At 34.3% G+C, this 23,277-nt stretch overlaps 7 protein-coding genes across 8 annotated transcripts; 3 read left to right on the top strand and 4 right to left on the bottom strand.

The window, feature by feature from the left end:
* Window positions 1–6: 6 nt before the first annotated feature.
* LOC128877573 (acyl-coenzyme A diphosphatase FITM2) lies at window positions 7–1,900 on the bottom strand. The gene has a single exon (XM_054124983.1). It carries the CDS (start codon window positions 1,605–1,607, stop codon window positions 432–434), a length of 1,176 nt encoding a protein of 391 aa, XP_053980958.1. The 5' UTR covers window positions 1,608–1,900; the 3' UTR covers window positions 7–431.
* A 228-nt stretch (window positions 1,901–2,128) lies between these two features.
* Window positions 2,129–5,061, bottom strand: LOC128877568 (uncharacterized). Its single transcript, XM_054124977.1, has 4 exons — window positions 4,749–5,061; window positions 4,272–4,602; window positions 3,609–4,157; window positions 2,129–3,515 (listed from the first exon to the last, which is right to left on the bottom strand). Exons 1-4 carry the CDS (start codon window positions 4,881–4,883, stop codon window positions 2,818–2,820), a joined length of 1,713 nt encoding a protein of 570 aa, XP_053980952.1. The 5' UTR covers window positions 4,884–5,061; the 3' UTR covers window positions 2,129–2,817.
* A 134-nt stretch (window positions 5,062–5,195) lies between these two features.
* Window positions 5,196–10,435, bottom strand: LOC128877572 (phosphatidate cytidylyltransferase, photoreceptor-specific). Its single transcript, XM_054124981.1, has 10 exons — window positions 10,212–10,435; window positions 9,170–9,294; window positions 8,990–9,086; window positions 8,738–8,914; window positions 8,145–8,347; window positions 7,914–8,070; window positions 7,672–7,824; window positions 7,463–7,594; window positions 7,257–7,391; window positions 5,196–7,153 (listed from the first exon to the last, which is right to left on the bottom strand). The coding sequence occupies exons 1-10, from the start codon at window positions 10,251–10,253 to the stop codon at window positions 7,064–7,066; spliced, it is 1,311 nt and encodes a 436-aa protein (XP_053980956.1). The 5' UTR covers window positions 10,254–10,435; the 3' UTR covers window positions 5,196–7,063.
* Window positions 10,436–11,228: 793 nt separating this feature from the next.
* On the top strand, window positions 11,229–13,545 carry LOC128877574 (glucose-fructose oxidoreductase domain-containing protein 1). The gene is made up of 2 exons (XM_054124984.1): window positions 11,229–12,351; window positions 12,482–13,545. The coding sequence occupies exons 1-2, from the start codon at window positions 11,865–11,867 to the stop codon at window positions 13,153–13,155; spliced, it is 1,161 nt and encodes a 386-aa protein (XP_053980959.1). The 5' UTR covers window positions 11,229–11,864; the 3' UTR covers window positions 13,156–13,545.
* Window positions 13,546–16,483, bottom strand: LOC128877567 (HAUS augmin-like complex subunit 3). Its single transcript, XM_054124976.1, has 9 exons — window positions 15,978–16,483; window positions 15,662–15,880; window positions 15,394–15,580; window positions 15,114–15,334; window positions 14,903–15,031; window positions 14,487–14,826; window positions 14,180–14,409; window positions 13,929–14,097; window positions 13,546–13,850 (listed from the first exon to the last, which is right to left on the bottom strand). The coding sequence occupies exons 1-9, from the start codon at window positions 16,157–16,159 to the stop codon at window positions 13,707–13,709; spliced, it is 1,821 nt and encodes a 606-aa protein (XP_053980951.1). The 5' UTR covers window positions 16,160–16,483; the 3' UTR covers window positions 13,546–13,706.
* A 179-nt stretch (window positions 16,484–16,662) lies between these two features.
* On the top strand, window positions 16,663–22,837 carry LOC128877569 (FAD synthase-like). 2 transcript variants are annotated; one of them, XM_054124978.1, is made up of 6 exons: window positions 16,663–16,965; window positions 20,108–20,265; window positions 20,780–21,026; window positions 21,154–21,595; window positions 21,673–21,814; window positions 22,011–22,836. In XM_054124978.1, exons 2-6 carry the CDS (start codon window positions 20,122–20,124, stop codon window positions 22,434–22,436), a joined length of 1,401 nt encoding a protein of 466 aa, XP_053980953.1. In that variant the 5' UTR covers window positions 16,663–16,965; window positions 20,108–20,121; the 3' UTR covers window positions 22,437–22,836. The 2 variants fall into 2 exon arrangements, with proteins under 2 accessions (XP_053980953.1, XP_053980954.1); XM_054124979.1 differs by lacking the exon at window positions 16,663–16,965 and adding an exon at window positions 19,971–20,055 and having other exon boundaries at window positions 22,011–22,837.
* LOC128877571 (tRNA (guanine(37)-N1)-methyltransferase) lies at window positions 17,858–19,844 on the top strand. Its single transcript, XM_054124980.1, has 2 exons — window positions 17,858–19,337; window positions 19,444–19,844. Exon 1 carries the CDS (start codon window positions 17,915–17,917, stop codon window positions 19,286–19,288), a length of 1,374 nt encoding a protein of 457 aa, XP_053980955.1. The 5' UTR covers window positions 17,858–17,914; the 3' UTR covers window positions 19,289–19,337; window positions 19,444–19,844.
* Window positions 22,838–23,277: the final 440 nt, after the last annotated feature.

Genomic DNA, 23,277 nt, shown 5'->3' with positions numbered 1-23,277 from the left:
TAATTGTAGAATATATTCAACGTATTGGGTTGTCCAGAAAGTTTGTGTCAATTTTTAAGAAAAATTCAAGGGCATAATGTTATTTATCAAATTACATGGGTACCATTTTGCCCCACAACCTTTCCATCTTTTAAGGGCCGGACTTTATGGACTACCTACTATATTCTATTGTTCAAGCAGAATCAGAAATCGACAGAACTAACAACGATAAGCAAAGCTTTTGCAATATTCTGTATCGTCTGTACCAACGAAAAATCGGCATGGACTTTACAAAGACAACCTAATATATCGTCTATATTTCATCTATGATTTTAATATTGTAAATGCATAAAATCCGCAGTTCGATAATTAGATCAAGGAAGTCATCGAAAGATACCAGAAATTTGGATAGATGCAAGGAAAAGAAACCCGTTGAATGAAATATTTTTCGTTTATAACCTCGAAGTGGTTACATCGGTATCGGTTTGTCTATTGCTCGTATCGATATTATCTTGACTAACGCGAATAGGGAATCTGATAAATCTATTTGTACCATTCAGAGTGTTACGTCTCGACCTGATTGTACTACCATCTTGGGTCTTTACCTCGTTATATTTAAATAAACCGTCACCAGGAGGTGGCAGAGAGCATTTCGCCGACCCGTACCACCATTGATACGTGACGTACCAAGTCAAAATAGCGGCCACGCCGCCCATGAATTTTTCAATCATAATATGATAATAGAGTATCGTGGATATCAACATAATGTCCCAAAGTAACTGTTGCAACGTCATAGCAACGAAAAGTCCTCTGAGATAAGGCGTCAACGCTCTATGGGCCTTCTTCAAGAACTCCAGGTCGAAATTGGAAAGATTTCGAAGCGGTCCGGCGCTAGGTTCGTTCGGGGTGACTCGCGAGTGTTCCTCCCTCATAATCAGATCCTTTATACCCTCCCATCCGATCAACGAGGATCCTTCCTCCGCTAGAATTAAACTCGAATAAATCAGAATAAACGTGTGACCGGATATGTCGATCCCGCTCCAGAATCTACCAGACTGAAGGCATTTAGCTTTCGTCTGCAACTGGACGTCCCTCGTGTTCAGGCATCTACCGTAATTCGTCTCGATGTAATGAAACAACTTCGTCCACAACAACCATGCGATAGTTGCTAATCCAAGTCTACCGAGATGCTTCAGTAAAATCGATCTACGTCCGCAGCCGAGCGTGTGCGCAGTGAGCGCTACCCATGGAACGGTTACTGTGAGCAGCCACCCCCATCCCCACTTGACGAAGTATTGGTTGAGCGCGTTATCAGAACGCGAGAAGTACGTTCTGGGCATAGTGGTGAAGTCCGCGATCAACGACACCACGAATATCGCGCCGCAATATATGGCGACCTTCAGCCTCGTATCGAATAGCAACGACTTCTTGCAAACGTGTAGAAACATCGTCACTAAGATCAGACCTATCGAGCTAGGCGCGGCGGTCGGCCGAGTACCGCCTCTGTCCTCCTGAGCAGAGTTCGGACGGAAGTTCAGACGGCTTGATCTCAAATTATTCGTCGCCGAACCGAACGTCCCAGAATTGCCGAGATTAGTATGCATGCTTCTTCGTTTACCCGTAGCCATCGTCTCTCGACCGCGGAACGTTATCACACGCACATTATTGGTGCTTCGCGTTATGCATATCGAGGCGATTCCCTTCTTGGAGGTTATTGGAGGTTAGATTCGAATATCGCGTTTATTCCTTTCACGTGTACCCGAACAACCTCTTATACACTGGATGTATAGATCAGCTGACACGAAAATTATCGCGAACGCGACATATAGGTCATCCGTTTACTGAGAATAGCAACACTTACACCAACCAACACCGTGGAAATGCGATCGCACCGATTCGCTCTGTCATCCACGGTCAACTTATCCCCACTACTTGTTATGAGAAATTAAATTCACATCTGCTAACTTTTTTCTTTTCTCTTCGTACCTTCACCTTCTAGTCACTTCCGTATGTTTTGTTTAAATTTAAGGATCGATACTTATTTCTCCTTATCCCGATATAAACTTCTTAATTTAATTCACCTTACATCGAACGCGATCCCTGCGATGGTTACTTTCGCGGCGTGTTACATTGGATGAAGAAATCATACTTTTCGTACATTTAATAAATTTAATTACAATAACGTACTTAACCTCCGATAAAAAAAAAAAGGTTAATACAAACATGACTAGAGTAAAAGTTTTATTTGCTATTAGACCTCTGCGACGCTGCACTATAGCGTTCCGTGCGCAATAAGCTCTACTCTTTTCAGGAAAACAATTCGTTCAGAATAACTGAATACGTTTACTTTAAAAAATCTCACGCACGCGAAGTAATATTAGAAAAGGAACTTTCGCTATCTCCTTTTTTAGAACTTTGTTAAACATGTAAAATTCGTAACGCGTTCTCTAGTAACGTGCAAGTGTGCACGTTTAAATTTTATTTATTTGCTCGTGAGTTTTCTATATAGCTTTTGCAAGGCACCGTTAAGAGTTAAAAATATGTTTAAAATATGTAGACGTTAACAATGGCCGCTCGGTAGGAAATGATCGTTTAAAAAATTCTTGTTTAGTAACAAATTAGGCGATGTTCGAAATCATCTGTTACGGCTAATGTATTGACTAGTTCTAATTGATTCGTGACCAGTCACCGTTAATAATAAATATTCTTAAATATGTTTGAGAAACGATTATGTTTTTCGTTTCGTTTCGTTGTTACTTCATTAATTTTGTATGATAAAACTGGACATCTAGTATTCCTACAAACAAACGTAGCTACTGAACAAACGTACGAGTAACATTAAACATTTATACGCGGTAAATTAGACACGATTGAATCTAATTTTACGACTTGGACTTTGGACGTTAATACCATCGGTGATTCTATGTCGTACGAAGACCAATAGGTTATCAATTCTGGAAATACACCTTCGCTAATGCAATCAATTTTGATCGAACTAAAACGACCCCTAAAATTCAAATTTGGTTGACAGTCCGTGCCCTGACACAATTGAGTGATATCGCTTTGACTCACATTCATAACTTGTACATCCGTGTAATTTACGTAAACTATCAATACCCTCTCTATCAATCTTCTCTCTGTTGTACCAGAGACTTTTTTCGTATGCTCGGACATTGTGTCGATCCATTGCCAAAATTTAATGGCGAATCCAGTAGTGTAAGGTTTCTCGGACATTAGCAAGAAAGCTGGCTTCGACACGAAAGTATTAGGACTATCGTAATGCCAAATCGTTACCGGTTGATTCCCCGATTTTTGCAACGTTAAATTTACGCTAGCCTTGCAAAATTCACCGGGACACGATCCGTCGTTCTTTATAGTTAGATAATGATACGGTATAGGCCTCCAACTATAATTTTCATTGTCGAGTTTTAATGTTTCGAACAAACGAAATGTTGGTTTCATTACAAATTGCTTATATGCTTCTGGTAGCTTCATGGCATGAAATAATCCCATGAAAGTCATGGTTTTAGTCACATCTGCGAAGAAATCGTATTATTTATTATAAAGCGTAATAATATATAGGAATAGCTGAGAAGTACGAAGTTTTCAAAATGATATTTTATACTTACTTTTATTACCGTCCAAGCAGACGTAAGATATGGTCTCGTTAGACACAAGGTTGTATATATCGATCGATGAACAGTTTTTAGGTGAGTATCGTCCTAACAGATGACCAGTTCCTCCGGATAAAAGGACAAGATTAGGCATAGTTTTCGTTGCTACTTCTACGCTTAAGAAATCATTAACCCCGTCTGAATCGATATCTGGTAAGATCACGGGTAGCTTGTCGAACGTATGGATTTTTAAACTCCAATGTATAGTGCCTGCGATAGGTTCGATGCTAGCCAAAAGGCCTTGTTCGCCGGCGACTATACAATCTGGTTTTCCAGATCGGTCTGTGTCAACCGTGATACAGTCAATTTCTGTGGGTGGTCTTTTCAAAGAAACCAACCATAACGGTAAACCACTATTTCCTTGCATCGACATTACTCCTCCTCCTTCCGCTGATATTTGTCCCTGTTCCTCGTTCGTATCGTTTCCTTTATATCGCTGTCCACGAACGAGGAATATAATACTCGACGGGTTTCCATGAATAATAGAAATAGGACCGTGTAATTCTGAAAATTGAAATGAATACTTTTATGAGTACAACGCATAGAACTTTTTATACTAAACTATACAATAATTTAAGATAGGGTTACGTTAATGCATACGTCTTTTAAGAAACTCACCTACTCCTCGTAAAGTTTTATCCCACGATATAGGCGATTGAGATTCATCGATAGAGGGACATACCACTGAATTATCGCAAGGTAAAACATATAGAAATATGACTATTGTTACGATACATAATAATATAGAAGTAACCAAACAAAACCGTCTAAACAGAGACATGTCCCTTCGTTTCCATAAATCATTGCGATCATTTCCCTCGACTACCATTATAGGTATGTCGTCTCTGTAATATTTAAGCATGTTTTGTCCATTCTTTATACGATTTGCCACATTCTTTGTTTCGTCTAGCGGGTAGTACGCCCCGTTCTCGTGGATAGTAGTTGTTTCCTGTAATTTTTAAATTTACATTATTATCATGTTTCTCTTTATTCGACAATTATATACATATATCTCTTAAACTGATAAGACTAACATTTCGATGTTCTTTATTTCGCATTTAATGTATCTACTTTTTCCTTGCAATTTCAACTTACTGCTAATACATCATTAGTATGTCCTTTAGAGGCTTCGTTTTGTCGAGCCAAACAATCATCCTCGTCTTCGGTGTCCGTGTTGCTTATGCTTTGCGGTAAAGGTGCGTAACCCTTTCCGCTATGATCGACCGACATGCCGAAACAAGGTTCGCATAAAATCACCGCTTATTTGAAAAAGAAAGGGCTTATAATGTTTATATACGTGTACGCGTATATTTAAATCATTGTCGTACACTGTCGACTAGAAAATATTAATGGTAACTGAACACAGTTGGTTATGTTGCCTGTGCTGCTCCCACTCCAGCTCGCGCCTGCGCGAAACTATACTATTATAGTACATGTATGTAGATATCTGTAGTACAATTTATTTTAATTATCAGTCACACCACTGCATCTAGATAATATCGAAAAACTATACAGAATGAAAATGTAAAATATTAAATGTAACATTTACAAGAATTTTCTTTATTTCCTCGCACTACTACATAAATATATAATCATATATTTACATTTAAGTCACCTTCAGTTACGAATCTATAGTTGTGATAACATATTTGTTACTTTATAAATCTTCCATCTAAACATATGTATTTTATTGTTCTCTATTAAATAAATATACATACATTTATCTATTCGTCTATTACTGTTCTCTCTTGTTTTGTATACACACTTAAGGTAAACATTATATCTTCAACATCGAAACATTTCTTATAACGTATAAGGAGTTTAATTGTTAAAGAAAAATAGAAGAGGTTTAATTTGAACTTAGATGGATCGTGTAAATTTTCTGAAAAGTCGTACGTGAATTTACCGCACGAAACGTACAAAATTTCAATTGGAAATGTAATGCAATCACACAAAAATATCACTAGTTGTGCCGTATCGACATTTTTTCACATAATCGTAATTGGCACAATTTCAAATAGGACTATGGAATAACTTGGAACGTAATATTTTGTAATAATATTCCTGAATATTCGAGTTACAATTAAATTTTCTTAATCTTGCAGTAAATGTGAGATTATTTTACTTTTCCATTTATATAACGGGACAAGTAATTGCTATGCGCTAAGTAAACAAAAGTAGGAGTATTAAAGTAGAAAGGTAACTACTGCGAAGAACAGTTACATTTCCATTTAACGAACGATTTAATCTCTTCTTTATTTTTGTTCGTAATAAAAGTTCTTATAATAAAATTAAAAATAAGAGCAAGTTACCTTCTTTCACCTTATTATCTTTATAGATTCACATGTACAATTAAAACATAGCAATATGTTCAGTGTCATGATGTACAGTAACATCTACCTGTTAAACAGATAAGTACTATGATTGTTAATAGAATAAAAATACGACAGTTTTACTTGCATTTATTGCAATGCAATATTTTGTTAAATTTAGAACTTGTTTCCTTGAGGAAGATTAAAGAAAATGTTAACTCCAATGTTAATACTATGAAGAAATATGAACATTTGCATGACACTGATCGTAAGAAAGTTTAAAATTCCCTTTGTCATTTTTGTCAATAACACCGATTAATACATATTGATTATAAATACATTAATACATACACAATGTGTAAACTATGGTAGTAATCTATAAGAAACACTTTACATGAAAATTAATATGCAATTGATAATACTCTTTCGAAAAATATAGTTTCAATGATTTTTCAAATAAAACTATTGGATGTTACTTTCTATTTAAAATCGTATGCAAAAAATGGGTATTATTAAAGAGATTCGTCTCTGTTATATACTATGAATCTTAAATGCGTAATTACAGTTTAAAAATATATTGAGATCTGATTAATTTAAGTAAATACATCTGGTTTGGAATAAACAATATATGAAATTTAATCTGTATCGATGAATTTGCTATTACGTTGTAATTTGTAAAAAAAGAAAACAAATATTTACGAGTAATTGGAAGTCTTTTTTTTCTATAACATACCAGTACCTCCATCATTCTTTGGTTTAATCGATAGAAAGGAAACTCTTTATCGAATTTCTATCGTCATCACAGTTTAATGAAATTCTTTTGCTTGATAAAAAATGGACTGTTTGTCGCGGAATGCAAAAAAACTGCAATTGTTGCATGGCATATCCCTTAGTTTTCTAATTAAAAAATAAACTTTACCTTCGTAATTTCATTTAGCATATAGTTATGATTAATATTGTTAATGCTGTTTGTACAAACATACATTGCACACAATATTCAGACAGATATTAGAAACGACAGCAAGCAGTTCTCCTTAACACTCTCTGCTACTTAAAGGTAAATCCTTATCATTCATAATTCTAATAGATGCTGGAACATCAATAGATATTCAACAAACCCCTGTTTTGTAGCGAATCCTTTAACGTTTGAAATAATTGCAACTGTTGTTCTGGTTTCAAGCTGTACACCTGTATCGTATAAAACGTACGTGTACAATATCAAGAAAAATAATTATATATATTATAGGGTATAGTATGTAATAAATTTGTGGGTACATTCTATGTTTTTTACCTGTTGTAAAAGTTTTTGCGGTGAAGCAGTTTGAATAAACGAAGAAATGTAGACATTTACAAATGTTGCCATCAGATACTGACAATCGAATCTGTCCATTATCCCTCCATGACCAGGAATAATATCTCCGAAGTCCTGCGTTAATTATACGAAATGATGAATACCGTGATTTATTATATAGTTTGTAGATAAGATAAAGAAGCAACCTTGATTTTAAATGCTCTCTTAAAACCACTGGCGAAGAAGCCTCCAAATGGTCCGATTACCGAACTAAATATCGACATTGATAACGAATGAAGTAAAAATGGATAGAGAATTATAGTGGATCTTCCGCTGATCTGTAAAACATAATATAAAATTAAATTTTTCTGCGCATGCCTTTCTCGTATGCAAACGTCGTTTTTAAAAGCGTCACCATTTTCCACACGAGTTGCAAGCAATTAGGCAGATCATATTCCTGAGCTTGAAATAAAGTGGATGGTTCGCAATCCATAGTCATTCGTCCTAAAGCTTCGCTATATTCAATAGGACAGACGAAGTAGCGATACTGACACATTATGTAAGATACCTAAAATATATTTTCTCCGTAGATTTATTGCGTTTAGGAAAATACAATTTCGTTTAATAATTCGTATGGAAATTAAAATATAACTTTACCACTAAACCAAGTATGACAGTTGAAATACCACCTCCTATAAAACCTTCCCAAGTTTTTTTAGGCGATAATTTAATTAAAGGCGTTTTACCGAAGAAGAAACCAAACATATATGCCATTACATCATTTATCACTATCATACTGACTGGAACAATGAACCTGAACCAAATACATATACAATTACCATAAAATAATTGTCAGAGAATAGTAACACATGTAAATAATTGCCGTACCATATCAAACCTTCAAAAATATTTTTCATTATAAGATAACTTTGCGTTACAACGATAAGTAGAGCAACATGTGTCCAAGCAAATAGGGAAAATTGTTTCATGTAATATTTCTTTACGAGCGATAGTACGAACCATACAAAACCGACTATATAAAGACAAAATGAAATAAAACGATGGTACGTAACAAGTACACGTAAATATTCCTGTAAAGGAAAGAAAAGTCACTATTTACGGAAGATTGCTATAATTTGAAAAGCATTCGATATTCATTTTTAAACTTCAGCATTAGACCTTTGAAACTTCTTAATTTAAGTAAACCATTATTAACAAGATAAGAAATTGTTGGGAAAAATGTAAAAATTTGCCCAATGTAACATCATTTCATATGTATTAATCTAATAGAAACCTTGCAAAGTAAAACTGGAAGCCATATAAGTTATATAAAGGTAACACTCAAAGAAGCTTTGTTTATTGATTTTATGTCACTATTAGATATTTATAAAAATGAATCTCACAAACCAGTTCAATATATATATTAATGTATATTAACGACCTTTTATATTGGTTTTACTAACTCGTCTAGGTATACTTACTGTTCGATTAATCACTACGGCAAAATAGTCCATCAAATTTTCGCCGTAAAAGAAATAATTTGAAGTAATTAAGAAATACCATGACAGAGATCTAAACCATGGTAAACCATGAATTCTATACACGGCATACCCAATGTTAATAATTTCTTGAAAACATTTTACTTGTACGACCAATGTCTATTAAAGAATACAAAAGTATATTATATATATATATATATATATACACTTATAAAATTAATATAAAAGACTTACTGTGGCCATCAATGCTAATGGTCCAATATAAATAATACCACAAAATCCAGCAATCATAAACAAGGTAAAGATGCTTCTTATTATCCAATTTTTCCAGCTAAAAAAAAAAAATGCAACAACTATTTATATTTGGTAATTTACATTTTATATGATTTCAATTTGTAATATAGAAAATTGTACCGATCGGTTAAGCCGGAAAGAGCAGAATCCAAAATGTGTGGGGTATGATCCGTTCCTTGCGTTAAGGATTTAGCCATCTCTTCAATTTCCAATTTTGCATCTTCTTCTGACTCCACATCTTCCTTCTGTACAATATATCATTAAAATTGTCCATCTATACTACTAAGTAATTATCATTTAGTCTTCACAGATGTCTATACTGTTACGTCTTTTATTAAAAATAAGAGAATAAATTATAGCCTTTAATTTATAAATTTATCCATGGGAAATCTATTCGATATTCTACTTTTTACTGATACAATTTTACAAAATAAAACTTTATCATATTTAAAAGAAATGTTTGTGTATGATCGTTATATATTTTTCCATGAAATAACAATTTTATATAACAGATACACGTGGAACTATCGTTTCTCCTTTTCTTTTTTAAATGGAAGTTTAATTTCATCCATTTTGCTGTCATTAACGACAAAATTATCACTATTGCGAAGTATGTCATTATCATAATAGGGGAGATACAAATTACGTAAACAATCATTTAGAAAATAAAATAAAAACACCACCCATTGATATTTACGCGATTAGGATTCACATTCTCATAGAATAATTTATTTTTATAGAACGACCGACTATTGAACAAGATAATAAACATTCACGTTGTGTAAACGGTATTAATTAATAGATTAGATATTATATATATGTATATATACGATACTAGACAAACTCTTTTGAGTCTAATTTATATAGGCACGTAAAAAAAAAATGTGTGATAGAATATATGCGTGTAAAATTTCTGCAGCTACATCACAAAAATAATATTAATAGTATAGCGGTAATCGCAATGGTATAGTGTTGGTAGATGTCACAGTCAGTATTCAATCAACTAAACACGAATGCTATCCAATTGAAAGGTCAATTCGCAGCCAACCGGAATCAATGATCGAAACCGGGATCGATTATAACGAAAACAAAAAATGAAAAAAACCAATGTTGTTGTGCAACCGAGCGAAGGTTTTCATAAAAATAGGAAAAGTCTATTTACCTGATCGTCGGTAACAATTACTCTTTTACGAATCTCCGACATTTTTTCACGCGTTTAATGATTTGCGACCCTAATATTCGTACAAGAACTTAAAGTAAAAAATAGCGCTGCGACCACCGATTCGTATGATTTAATTACATATTTACATGTTTAAATAATTAAATGAACAGAACGGACGTGACAAACACCTATCACATTCGCGCAAAGCAAACTGACAGGTTAGCGCAGGGTATAATCATCGTGGACGTTCGGTTTACTTCGGGTCCCTTCGGAAAATCAATGACAAAAAAAGACTAAACGCCACCTAACGCTTGGTTCGCAACGCTCTTCGAAAGGTGCGTTCTCAGCAAAATAAAATTTCGAGATTCTCTAATTAGAGTCCAAAGAGTATTAGATAATGATAAGAGTATCTAATACTCTTTGTCAAACTCTACATGCACGTTTATGAATCGTAGTTACGAAATAACGTTGCTCGATTCTGATTGGTCGTCGCCATTTTGTCCGCGTCTGCGCACTTGTACATATAGTTCGACTAGTGAAAAGCTTCAACGAACGGACTATACAGGGTGTCCGAAAACTGTAGCTGAGACTATTCTGAACAACAATTTCCTTTGCAAAAATGTCGCGAGTTGGCTTCAACGACAGTTGCGGAAAAAGTAGGTAGCTCCGGGACAAGGATAGATAGATCCTTGTCTCTCCAATGATGCTGTGACAGAGAGGGAGATACAACAATCGGAGGAGAGACAAAGACAGAATAATGTCAAACATTTGTAATTTTCCAAACAGTTATTTTCATCCTATTAGGCGAGGAAGCGACCTTTCCGGCTGATTTTTTTTTTAAACTGTTCCTTGTAAAATTCCGCTTTGGGCTATAGTTACAGATTCTGCAATTCGTTTTTGAAACGTGCTAAAAATACGTTTAAAGACAAGACATTTTTTGTGAGTTTTTTTCCAAAAATCTTTAACTATCGCCCACAGCAGAATTTTACAAAGAACAGTTTAAGAAAAAAATCAGCCAGAAAGGTTCGCATAGCTCGGGTACCTCGGGAATGGCTAAACCCGTACTGTAGCTATAGTCAAAATATAGCTACAGTCCCTGAGGGAAATCATTAATTGAAGTTGTGTTAAATTGTATGTTTTAATTTCCTGATGTTTATTTCCTTTAATGAGATTTCAAACATATTGGTTGCGACCACATATCTATGTATACTATGTATTATTATAGTATAGATATTTTAAACTATCAAAGTTTATAGACATTAGTTGTTTTTTCTCTTGACGTAAATTTGTCCATTACAACTTGTTGACATGTCTTTTTTTCCTAAGCTAGAATCTGTAATAAAAGAATCAAGATTCTTTCGTTCACGATTTAAAAATTTAGTTTGATCTGTTAATCGCAAGATGGCCGCCAGGAAAAAGGTTATGTATATACTTGACGTATTTTGTTTACCGCGAATGGGACAAATTGATGTCTCTGATTCTACCCTAGAATTAGAAGAGAAAGTATACTCGTAAAAGCGATCGAAAGCAAGAATTCTTAAGAGCTCGTTAAAACTTGCTTCGCACGTGAAATTGAATTGAATATATGTCACCACTGTTCGGTGCAAACCTGCGCAAACTGTCATAAAGAAATATAAACAATAACAATACAATATGACACTACCTGGTATCGGAGTATTTGGTACAGGAAGTATTGTCAGGATAATAATACCTTTTCTCAGAGAAAAGGGCTTTAGAATAGAAGCTATTTGGGGACGTACATTGGCGGAAGTATCAGAAGTAGCGACTGATCTTGAAATACCATTTCATACTAGTCGAATAGATGATGTATTACTTAGGAAAGATGTCGATTTGATCTTCATCATGTGCTCTCCTAGCTTGCACGCCCAAATTGCAGTGAAAGCTTTAGGAATAGGTAAACATGTTGTGTGCGATAAACCAGCAGGTTTGAGCCAAAGTGAAGCCCTAAAAATGGTACGAGCAGCACAATATTATCCCTCCTTGATAAGCATTGTTAATCACAGCTTGAGGTTTCTACCAGCATTTGTTCATATGAAAAAAGCTCTAGAGGAAGGATATTTAAATGGTCTGGTAACTGTTATCGAAGTTAGAGTACATATGGGCAGTTTGTTACATAACGGTTAGTATTTTTTGGTAATTTCAATGTTATTTCTTAATGTTATTACAGCCTTGTTTCTTTTCTAATTAACCATTCAAGAAGTTAGTTCTTTTATATTAATTCTATTTTGTCATGCCTATTATTTTAACAGGATACGATTGGCTATGTGACGATACAATGGGAGGAGGAATTTTAGCATTAGTAGGAAGCCATGTGATCGATTTAATTTTTCACTTGATGGGTCAACGAGCCTCAAGAGTGCATGCGGTAGTTCGTACCTTCACTCAAACTACGAGCCATATAAATGGGATAAGGCACGTTACTTCGCCGGACTTTTGTAGTTTTCAAATGGAATTGAGCAGCGGTACCTTGGTAACGGCAACTTTAAGCAATCATCTACAAGGCCAGCTCTCCCAAGAAGTACTAATATGCGGAGGTGGTAATCATCTTTTGGCACGCGGTGGAGATTTATTCGGTTATCGAAAAGGACAAGAAGAAATATTGTACCACGATACAGACGACTTGCAAGACGTATCGTTTCCTATCACGGAGTCTATTCCGAGACCGTACGTCAAAGGATTGAGAAACATGATTGCTGCATTGAGAGAAGCATTTCAATCCGTTGAAGATAAAAAGGGATGGATAAAAGAACCGGTATTTTCAGCGTCAACGTTCGAAGATGGTTTATACGTTCAAGCTGTTATAGATGCGTTGCGACAGAGTAACAAACGACGGGAATGGGTCAAAGTTAATATTTTAACGGAAGAACCAGACCCAAACCCTTTGTTGAGCGCAGCTGTTAGAGCTACGGCCATTTCTATATGAAGTAAATACGATACGAAGACTGTTTTTAAACTAAACGAAATATTTTTGGAGCTCCTGGTAAATAATATTTTAACGAAATGCAACTAATTATTATTTGTAACTTTTAACGATAAGGCAGCTCTAAACGTAAGTTAACGTATATGTTGTTAAGTTTAGGTTTTAACTATTTATTGCTCTCGACACGATAAAAACTACGCATCTACATTGTAAATATGTGCATAAACATGTATATTTTGAAGAATCTTTAATATGCTTGCATTCGCATAGGACATATATCCAATGATCTAATATTACGTGAGATTAATATTAACAAAATAGTGCACGAATCATGATAATTATTTATATGTTAATGAAAGTATTTCTAAATAAATATTGCTTATATCAAATCAATACTATCTTACTAATCCTTTATTATTAATTAATTATATATCTGTTTCTTATTTAAGTATTATATCGTACAACTATGCGCGAGTTAATAGAAAATGTAAAATAATAACATCAGAGATATTTACATTTGTTCTATTATATCACAATATTTTAAATTACGCGGTTCAATCGATTTCGAAAGTATTTTCAAAACAGGATTTATTTACCATTTGCTTTACCTCTCTATACTTTCTTTTTAATGCATCTGGATCAGCTAAAAATAGTTGCCAAAGCACATTTTTTTCATATTCAAAGTCTAGGGCATTCTTCTGCAAGAAAGGATTCCAATTATTATACGAAGAATAACGTTTTCCGTCCGTATACATATTGCGCGCGTTTCGGTTTACCATTTGCTCTTTCATTTGATTTCTCGTTTTTGTTAGATCTGTTTGTATCTTTTGTAAATGATCAAATGCTTCCTTGTAGCACGTTTCAACTTCGTAGGAAAGTGATTTGAAACCGTACGTCGCTCCCTTGTGCATTTCATTTACGTATTCGAGATTTACATCATTTTCCCTAAATTAGAACATTTGAACGCTTACGATGCTTATCAAAGTTTACTTCTTCACAAAAAAGAAAAAAAAAGAGTAAAACTTACAGTGCTTCCAATTTATGAATTTTGGAATTTAAATAAGTTTCAAATACAAATTGTTTCTTGTTCTTATTTTCGTCCAAGAGCTCGTTATACCTATTTAATGCAGAATTTAATTCCTGTATATTGATGCCACTGGATATCATGGAAACTAAAAGATTGTTAAACGAATTATGCAGTTTCGGCGAAGACGATGTGACTGCCAAGTATTCATCTTGCTGCTGCTGCATACTTTTCTAGATAAAACAAAGAAAGAATCAGTCATAATAAACCATAAAAATCTAAACGGGACTCTTTGTATATTGTTACTAACACATCTGGCAGAGGACAGCGAATACTCCATTGTCAAATAGTGGCAAGCACCAGGCACGAATTCAGAAACGGTTTGAAGACGGTGATATTGCATTTGCATCACCATATTTAACAAATCAGCGTGTACGTGTCCACAGTCACAAGCAAGAAATCGAAAGTTCTTTAGTTTTTCTAAGCGTATAGTTTTTTGCTTCAATTTTGATTCGGCATTTTGTTTTAAAATTTTAGTTATTTCTAATTCGACAAAATCTTGTATAACTTCTGACAATTGATGTTCTTGCAACAGAAAGACATTCTCTTCTAAGTAATCTCTCATTTTAGTTAACTCTGAAATTTCAGTCCTACAATAGTTATATCTATTATATTGTGCTTTACGTAATACAAATAATCTGTGATGTTTAAATAACTTATAAATACCTTAACTCAAAGTTTCTCGGTACTTTTACATTTCCCGAATTGTATATATCTTGGGCATATTGTAACATCGAGATGCATGATTCGTATAGTATTTTAGCTGTAACTTCTTCCATTTTCGTATTAATGATGCTTTAAGACAAAGTATGAATTATTGTAAATTGACGCGTATAATATATATTTTACTTACTAATAATTACAACAAATCACCTACTATGTTTTGAAATGCATTAGTTCCTGTAACTCCTCGTAGTCCATATGTTTTTCTTTACTCTTGTCAATCAATGAAACATAATTAGAATCTTTCTCTTGACTATCCTTGTATCCATTTTCAAATTGTTGTCTTATGTGAATGCCTAAATAATGGTTATAAAGTTCTATTTTCTTAATGAAAAGTTCCAATGGCATTTGGGTCCACAGCAACGGCGCTCCTTTCTATAAATAAAATTATTCATATTGCTACGAATTAAAGAAAATTATTTAAAATTACCTACATTTTCTGCTGCATCCCCATAGACGTTCAATAGGTATTTAATTTCTTTTAAAAATTCACAATTATTAGAATCAAGTTCTCGAAGAATTACAGAACAATCTTTATACATTTTATCCACTTCGATATATTTATTGTCCAATAATGTTTCCTCTTTCTCAATGTTCTCATCTAATTTATTCTTTAACTTTCTGCAATATTTCATTTAAATATATAATAAGCACGAATACATATAATTTAAAATACAAAGAGATACAAATAAATCATGTTACTTTAAATTTTGAATTCCATTTTGTAATGTGCGAATGTAACTTTCATCTTCCTCGTATGATTGTTTTACTATTTCGAATTCTGCGAACAGATCGCTTATGTCCTTGTCATCAAAACAAGTAGTTTTTAATAAATCAGGGCAATTCCTAGTTGCTTCTTCCAGTGCATTATTTAACTCAATACCTTCCAACCATTCGTTTGTACTTTGTAATTTGTTCTTTCTGAAAGATCAGACCATTAGAAAAAATTTACAATGCATTCGTGTAATAGTCGAATATTAACGTAAGAAATCTTATTTATATATAACAATCTCATTACATTTGAGCTTCCTCGTCTGAAATAACGTTGACACGATTCATGTTCTCGCAGAACCATTCTAAAAATGGTTGGACGAAAGGCTCATCACAAATTTCATCCAATATCTCCGGCGTAATGAAACTCGAAAGCTCTGGACGTAAATTTCGAGCTTTATCGTAAAGGATTTTCCCAGAAATGTTCATGTTTCTGATACAAACTTTCAAAATAATATTCCTCGAATGCCATTGAACCAATTACAAAAAACTTTCCCGCGTCTGCGCACTCGATCATATTGTATAGCTTCGACTAGTAAAAAGTTTCAACGAATGGACTATATAAATTTAGAAATTTACAAATTTGTATTTTGCATCTAATAAATTATAATAAACAAATGCGTTAGAATTAAGACAAAGTATATAACCGTGAATAATTACATCGTTCCGTTATTGTGTATATATATATCTATTTTATTTTTATTTCATTTCAATATAGGGTGTCCCAAAAATGTTGGAGGTCCTTGGAAGAGGTGGTTCGGAAGGTGATTTGAAACAACTTTTTCCTTAGCGAAAATGTTGTCTGAGGCTTTGTTAATATCTGCTTAACGAAGTTTCGAACAAAATTTTCGCTAAGGAAAAAGTTGTTTCAAATCACCTCCCAAACCACCCCTTTCAAGGTGTAACGACATTTTTGGGACACCCTGTATTTCATTGTTACTGACTTTTCATTTGCATTTTTGGTTATCGTATATCGTTTCAAATGATGCAATTTATTAATACATTTTATACGAAATAATGTTTACTTACGAAACGATTGTAAACTTGCTCTTATGTATAATTACTTGATGCATGTATTCTATGACATAACATTTATGTATGCATATTGATAAATGGCGGATCGTGCGAATGTCGAGAATGAAGCATGTGGAGTTTTTAACCTTACTTAACGTTTGTCAGATTTTTTTGTCGGCGCACGAAGAATTTTAGTTTTAGGAAAAGATACGATACCAGAGGTAAATAATAATCGATATTAATTTAATAAAGTAAGTTCATATTTAAAGGAAGAATGAATTCGTACTTTATACTGTCTCATGGTCCTAGAAAAATATCTCATTACGAACGCAAACGTTATCTCTTTAAACGAATGCTTATATTTACATATACCTTCGTCATCTTTTTATATATCAAATTACCTGATTCGTAAAAGTGATCAAAACATAATAGTATTTTCCAAATTATTATAAATCTCATAATAATATAATCAAATTCCATGCACTCTGTTATAAGTTAAAATTATTCAATTTTTTACATTTTCGTTTTCATTAACATATGTTCATTTCATATATATGTATTTTAACCTTCCTATGGCGATGCAACGACTGATAAGCATGCAACTACCCATTAATTACAATCGCATGAATATTTGAAATGTTTAAGACCTAGTCGTTGTTTAGATTTACTTTAAAGAGATGCCATTATAGCGATATATAAAATGTGAACCACAATTTAGTTTATGTTTCACTTGTAGCGACACAAACTAAATTAACAAAATTAAAAAATGATTCTTTGAGTGGAAACACGGATCTATGAATATATATATATGAACAAAACATAAAGCTCATTGGATAAAAATAAATGTACAGACTTTGTTAAAGCGTTAAAACAAATATAGTAATTCTTTTACTAATAAAAATTGATACGGTCAATTGTTTAAGATGATGCTTTACATATTGTTCATATTTTTCTAAGTCTACACATTCGACCAAGTTAACGTAGTACAATGGACTATATTAATCATAAAATATGTATTGTACTTTTGCAATATTTGATCAAAATATGGTAACTAAGACTTCTTTGTAGGGTATCGTATTATTGGATCTTATGTAATACTACATGTACATTAGCAATTGGATATTGAACACAGTATTCGCAAAATACTTTTGGACTAGATATCATTTTTTTATGAATACAATGACTTCTTTGCTGGTTCCTCCAGAATCAGTGCGAGGGGCGACACGTTTGGATCGTACGGCGTTCACGACTACAGTAGAATTACCATTCTTAAAGTTTCGTGATGTTACTATTTCGGAAGTAATTCCAGTTTTGAAAAAGTATTTGGTCAAAGTGAGAAACTTCAAATCTATTCAAAATACAGCCAACGAAACGATCGTATATTTAAATCCGAAGTTGATACAAAATTTCGAAAATTTCTCAGAAAATGATAGACAGAAACTGGCGGAAGTATATGAACAGTTTGGAACAGCGAAAGTAACTCTAAAGTATGATAATTGGGATGGTAACGACATATTGAAAGCTATTTTACCCGAAGGGATTGATGTCCCTGCTTCGTACAGTTTGGTAGGTCATATCGTGCACTTGAATCTGCGCGATGAGCATTTACCATACAAAAATGTTATCGGTCAAGTTCTTCTTGACACTATTCCGTCTGCTCGAACAGTTGTTAATAAGGTGAACACTATCGATACGACGTTTAGACACTTCACTATGGAAATCCTCGCAGGCGATAAGAATACTATTACGGTAACGAAAGAAAATGGTTTCACGTACGAGTTGGACTTTTCTCAAGTTTACTGGAATTCTCGATTGTGTACCGAACATTTAAATTTGATCAAACTTATGAAACCTAAAGATACTTTGTACGATGTATTCGCTGGAATCGGACCGTTCTCTATTCCTGCTGCCCGTGCAGGAGTTAACGTATTCGCGAATGACTTGAATCCCGAATCTTATAAATGGCTTCAAAGAAACGCTGTCATCAATAAAGTTACCGTTAATTTCAAATCTTTTAACTTGGATGGCAGAGAGTTCATAAAAAGCATCGTTAAAGCTGATATTTTGAACAGACGAGCTAATAATGAAATTGGTACGGAACATATAGCAATGAATTTACCAAGTAACGCCGTTGACTTTTTGGACGTGTTTCACGATTGTTTTAACGAAGACGAGATAGAAAGAATATGTTACCAACCACCGACCATACATCTATACTGCTTTGTAAAAGCGAACAAAGGAGAAGATGCTTGTAGACTTGGACAACTGTTAGTCGAAGAGAAATTAGGCTGCGCGTTGAATAACTCTTTGATTAATTTGCATCACGTTAGAAAGGTTTCGCCGTTCAAAGAAATGATTCGCGTGTCATTTCTATTAACGCGAAGCGTGTTAAAAGGCGAGGAGCCAGCAACGAAGAAATTGAAAGTGGAAAGTAATTCCAATACATATGTAAGCGATAATATTGCAGAGAATAATGGGCAAGAACAAGGGACAGAAAAAGAATCAGAAGAACAAGAATGTATTCAAAGTAGCAACTGTTCGTAGTGTCAAATTGAAAGCGAAAGCTCAGAAGGTGGTAACCAATTTAAAAAAAGTAAGTGAATCCTTGCAAACGGTGTACTAATAATAACGTATTTAATTAAAATGGACAAGTGGTATCTATGAACTTGATTTCATGCTATTCTCCTTCATTTCGATAGTTGGATTTAAAAGGAAATAAAGCGATTAAAGAGTGCAAGGATAAGATGGCTCAGATAGATCAACAGCTTCAGGAATTGCAGAAGGCAGCGCTCGAATCTAAATCAAAGCCGAAGGTAAACCAAGCGAAACATGGAAGGAAGAAGAAAGAGCCCAAAAAGCCACCGGTACAGACAGATGTAACAACGTCTTTGGTCGAACAAATGCAAATTTGATGAACACTTTTAAGATAGTATCTAAGATGTTTCTAATACTACATTGTTATCACCTACTTTGATGATATTTAGCGATACTGATTTATTTCATAGAATGTAAAAGAAGAAATATTGTAAGCTCTATTTTATGTAAGCTACATCGGACAGATCTTGTTACATAAAATAAATGTAATTAAATATACAAATGATTTACGGAGTCGCTTCTTATCACCAAACTTTTATCCCGACTACATATCAAAGTATACTCTCAGGCGCCTAGAAATAAAGACTTGTTTATTCAATGATAACTACTAGTATAAAGTTGACTACTGCATACATTATTGCTCTTTACCGATCTACTACTAAGTACTAAACGAAGAAGTCTTAAAGTTTATTGTACAACCCAAGATATACTTTTAGGTAAGTTCGATTGCATCGTTATTTACATAAATTTATTTTTTAATTCATTTAGGACGACGATTCACGATGGAGGTCCATACTGCAGCCTTGATTTCGATAGGAGATGAAATTTTACGTGGACAAATTGTAGATACAAACGCATCTTACCTGGCGAAACGTTTACGGGCATCTGGTATTACGCTTCGAAAAATAACAGTAATTCCCGATATTGTGCGTATTAATTTATTATCGCCCTTACATAAAATAAATAAAATTAAGATAAGGGAAATAATTAGAACGTTTAAAAAAATCTGAAGAACAAAGTTTAACCCTTTGGACACGAGAGGTGACTTTCAGTCACCACTAGGTTTTCTTTAGGTTTAATTTCTTTGGAACTCGAAGTGCCAATAAAAATGATTGTCGTTGAGGCAAAGGTGACCTGATTCTCAAATCTCAAATTAGAGATCTCAATAGAAGTCGATAGAATTAGAAGTCAATATAATCTTAGCATTCGTGGCAATAGAATGCTAAGAAAGAATCTCGAGTTGCTGGTAGATACCAGAAAAAACGGTCTCGAGTCCAAAGGGTTAATATCTAATTTTATATCTAAGATAAATAATATCTCATATCCTGATATCTTATATATTAGTTACAGTTTTGATGACACAAAAATATAACTTTCGCATGGTTTTGTTATGATTAATATTTGAATTCTCACACCGCGTAATGTAGCCTTTTGTGTTAGGTAGATGAAATTGCGAAGACCGTACACGATGCTTCCAAAGAGTACTCGGTGGTATTTACATCAGGCGGTGTTGGACCCACGCACGACGACGTAACATACGAAGCCGTGGCTAAAGGTTTAGGACTAAAACTCGAAACACGCGAAGAATTGGTTAATCTTTTTGCAACTCTCTTCCCTAACGAAAAAGAAGCTCAACGTCTTGCCATAGTACCGAGCCCCTGCGAGCTTATTTATGTTCCTTCTCAAAGTAAGCGAATTACTGAATACCAAATCGAAAAGTATGATAAAGAAACTAGTACACGTTTATATTATCAATTTAAAGCGTCTACTCCGATTGTAATATGAAAATAAATTCAAAGATCGTTCAATTAAAGTTTTAGGAAAGTACGCAGTTATAAAAGCGAGCAACGTGTTTGTATTACCAGGCTCTCCAAAATATTTCGAGCCTGCCGTCGACGTAATAATAACGCGATTAAAAGGGTCTGCTCCTTTACACCTCGACTATATAGATATCAATTTAAGCGAATTATCTATCGTGAACATTTTGGACGAACACGCTAGCCGTTGGAGCGACAAAGTTAGCATTGGAAGTTATCCTCAAGCATCGTGCGATTGTTTGACGAGACTTACGTTCGAGGGAAAGAAAGAAGACGTTTTAGAATCGAAAGGAGAACTTTTGTATCGCTTGCCGATTCAAAGGGTACGAAATCTAGAAAATGGTTTCACCGCGTACCACGCAAAGGCTGTTTTCGAAGAAGCCGACAACGAAGAGCACGTTAAATCCGCTCTGGATATTTTACAAGAATGTTATAGAACGTATGTATCAAAATAGGAATGTGCATTGTTTGCGATTAACATAGCTAAAGATAATAAACGCTACGTATATTTTTCAGGTACAAACCAGAAGATATTTTTATAAGTTTCAACGGTGGGAAGGACTGTACGCTGGTTTTACATTTGGCTGCCAGTATTGTGAAATTACAAAATATTACGTCGTTACTGTGCCTGTATGTAACAGCAGATTCGTTTCCAGAGGTAATATTAAGCTAAAAGTTTTGGAACAACCTAATACTTTATACTTGTAAATTTATATAAATGGAAAAGAACTCTACGTAAACCTTTCGAATAGGTCCAAATTTCTTTTTTAAACGATTCATATATATGTTTAATAAAAATGTTACGCATTATATTTTTTATACGAACTGTACGTGACTTTTGAATATTCATTCAGGTGGATTCTTTTGTGGAGAGAGCTGCAGGGTACTATGGTTTCGAGTTAGTGAGGAAAGAAGGTCCTCTGCAATTGGCATTGAAATCGTTTTTAAACGAAAGGAAGAACTTGAAAGTAAGCCTCATGGGAGTGAGAAAGGGTGATCCTGGTTCGGAAAATCTGAAAGCCTTTACGCCAACCGATCCAAGCTGGCCGAATCTAATTCGCGTGAATCCTATTTTGAACTGGACGTATGATCAAGTGTGGAAGTTTCTGTTAAAGCATAACGTACCGTATTGTCCCTTGTACGACCAAGGGTATACGAGTTTAGGAACGAGATCAACTACGGTACCAAATCCGCGGTTAAAGGATCCTAAGAATCCGTCGTCCTACTTGCCAGCTCATACTTTAACAGACGTGTCTGCCGAGCGACAGGGCAGAGTATAAACGAAACGGTGGAAATTTACGCAGTATTTGGAGCTCGAAAACGCTTATTAAGAAAAGACAAATGGTATTTTATATTTCAGATGGATAATGTAAAATATTTTGCGATGCGTTAAAGACCAGCACTACAACGTGTGTCGTAACATGTGGGACTCGCTTCGGCAATGGATTGTATATATAATAGTAGATAAAGTTCGTACGAATACATCCTCCTTGTTCTTGAGGTACAATGACCATCGAAGCGAGTTCCACGTGTTGGGGCATGCTGTATAAATATTTCTAAGAGTAAACAATGCACACCAAATTAAATAAGTATTAAACGTTCAGGATTGTAGTTATTTCACTTCGTCGTAGGGAAAAATGTAATTACACGAAATATGAAAATAATAAAGATACGTCTAGTAATTCAAACGTTCGTGGACCGATATGATTCTCCTTTGCTCGGGAACGTAACCGTACGAAATAAATAATCTTATTTAAAACGTAAGAATTTCTAGGGTTAAATGGCCGCAATAAACCTGCGAAGAGAAAGGATTAATAATTACGTTACGAATTTCTGGTGGCCGGGACAAATTAAACGAATGAAACAGTTTCCAATGAACCGATTCACAATTCCTAATTCTAAACAGCCAGACAAAGGAGTGCTAAAAGTACTTATTAGATTAGGCGTACGTATACGTATTGTTTCTGAATGATTCTTCTGGGTTATATCATTTTCTTATCGTTATCTTTATTCCTTTTCTTTCTCTTTAGATGCTCCTAAATTATCGCCTTGGACCCACGCACACCTCTCTCCTCCTCCTCCATGGAGGTGTAATGCATCAATGCACGACATAACGAATCT

This window comes from Hylaeus volcanicus, chromosome 5 (genome assembly GCF_026283585.1).
Source record: "Hylaeus volcanicus isolate JK05 chromosome 5, UHH_iyHylVolc1.0_haploid, whole genome shotgun sequence".
Classification (NCBI taxonomy): Eukaryota; Metazoa; Arthropoda; class Insecta; order Hymenoptera; family Colletidae; genus Hylaeus; species Hylaeus volcanicus.
This window is presented reverse-complemented; position numbering and strand designations above follow the sequence as displayed.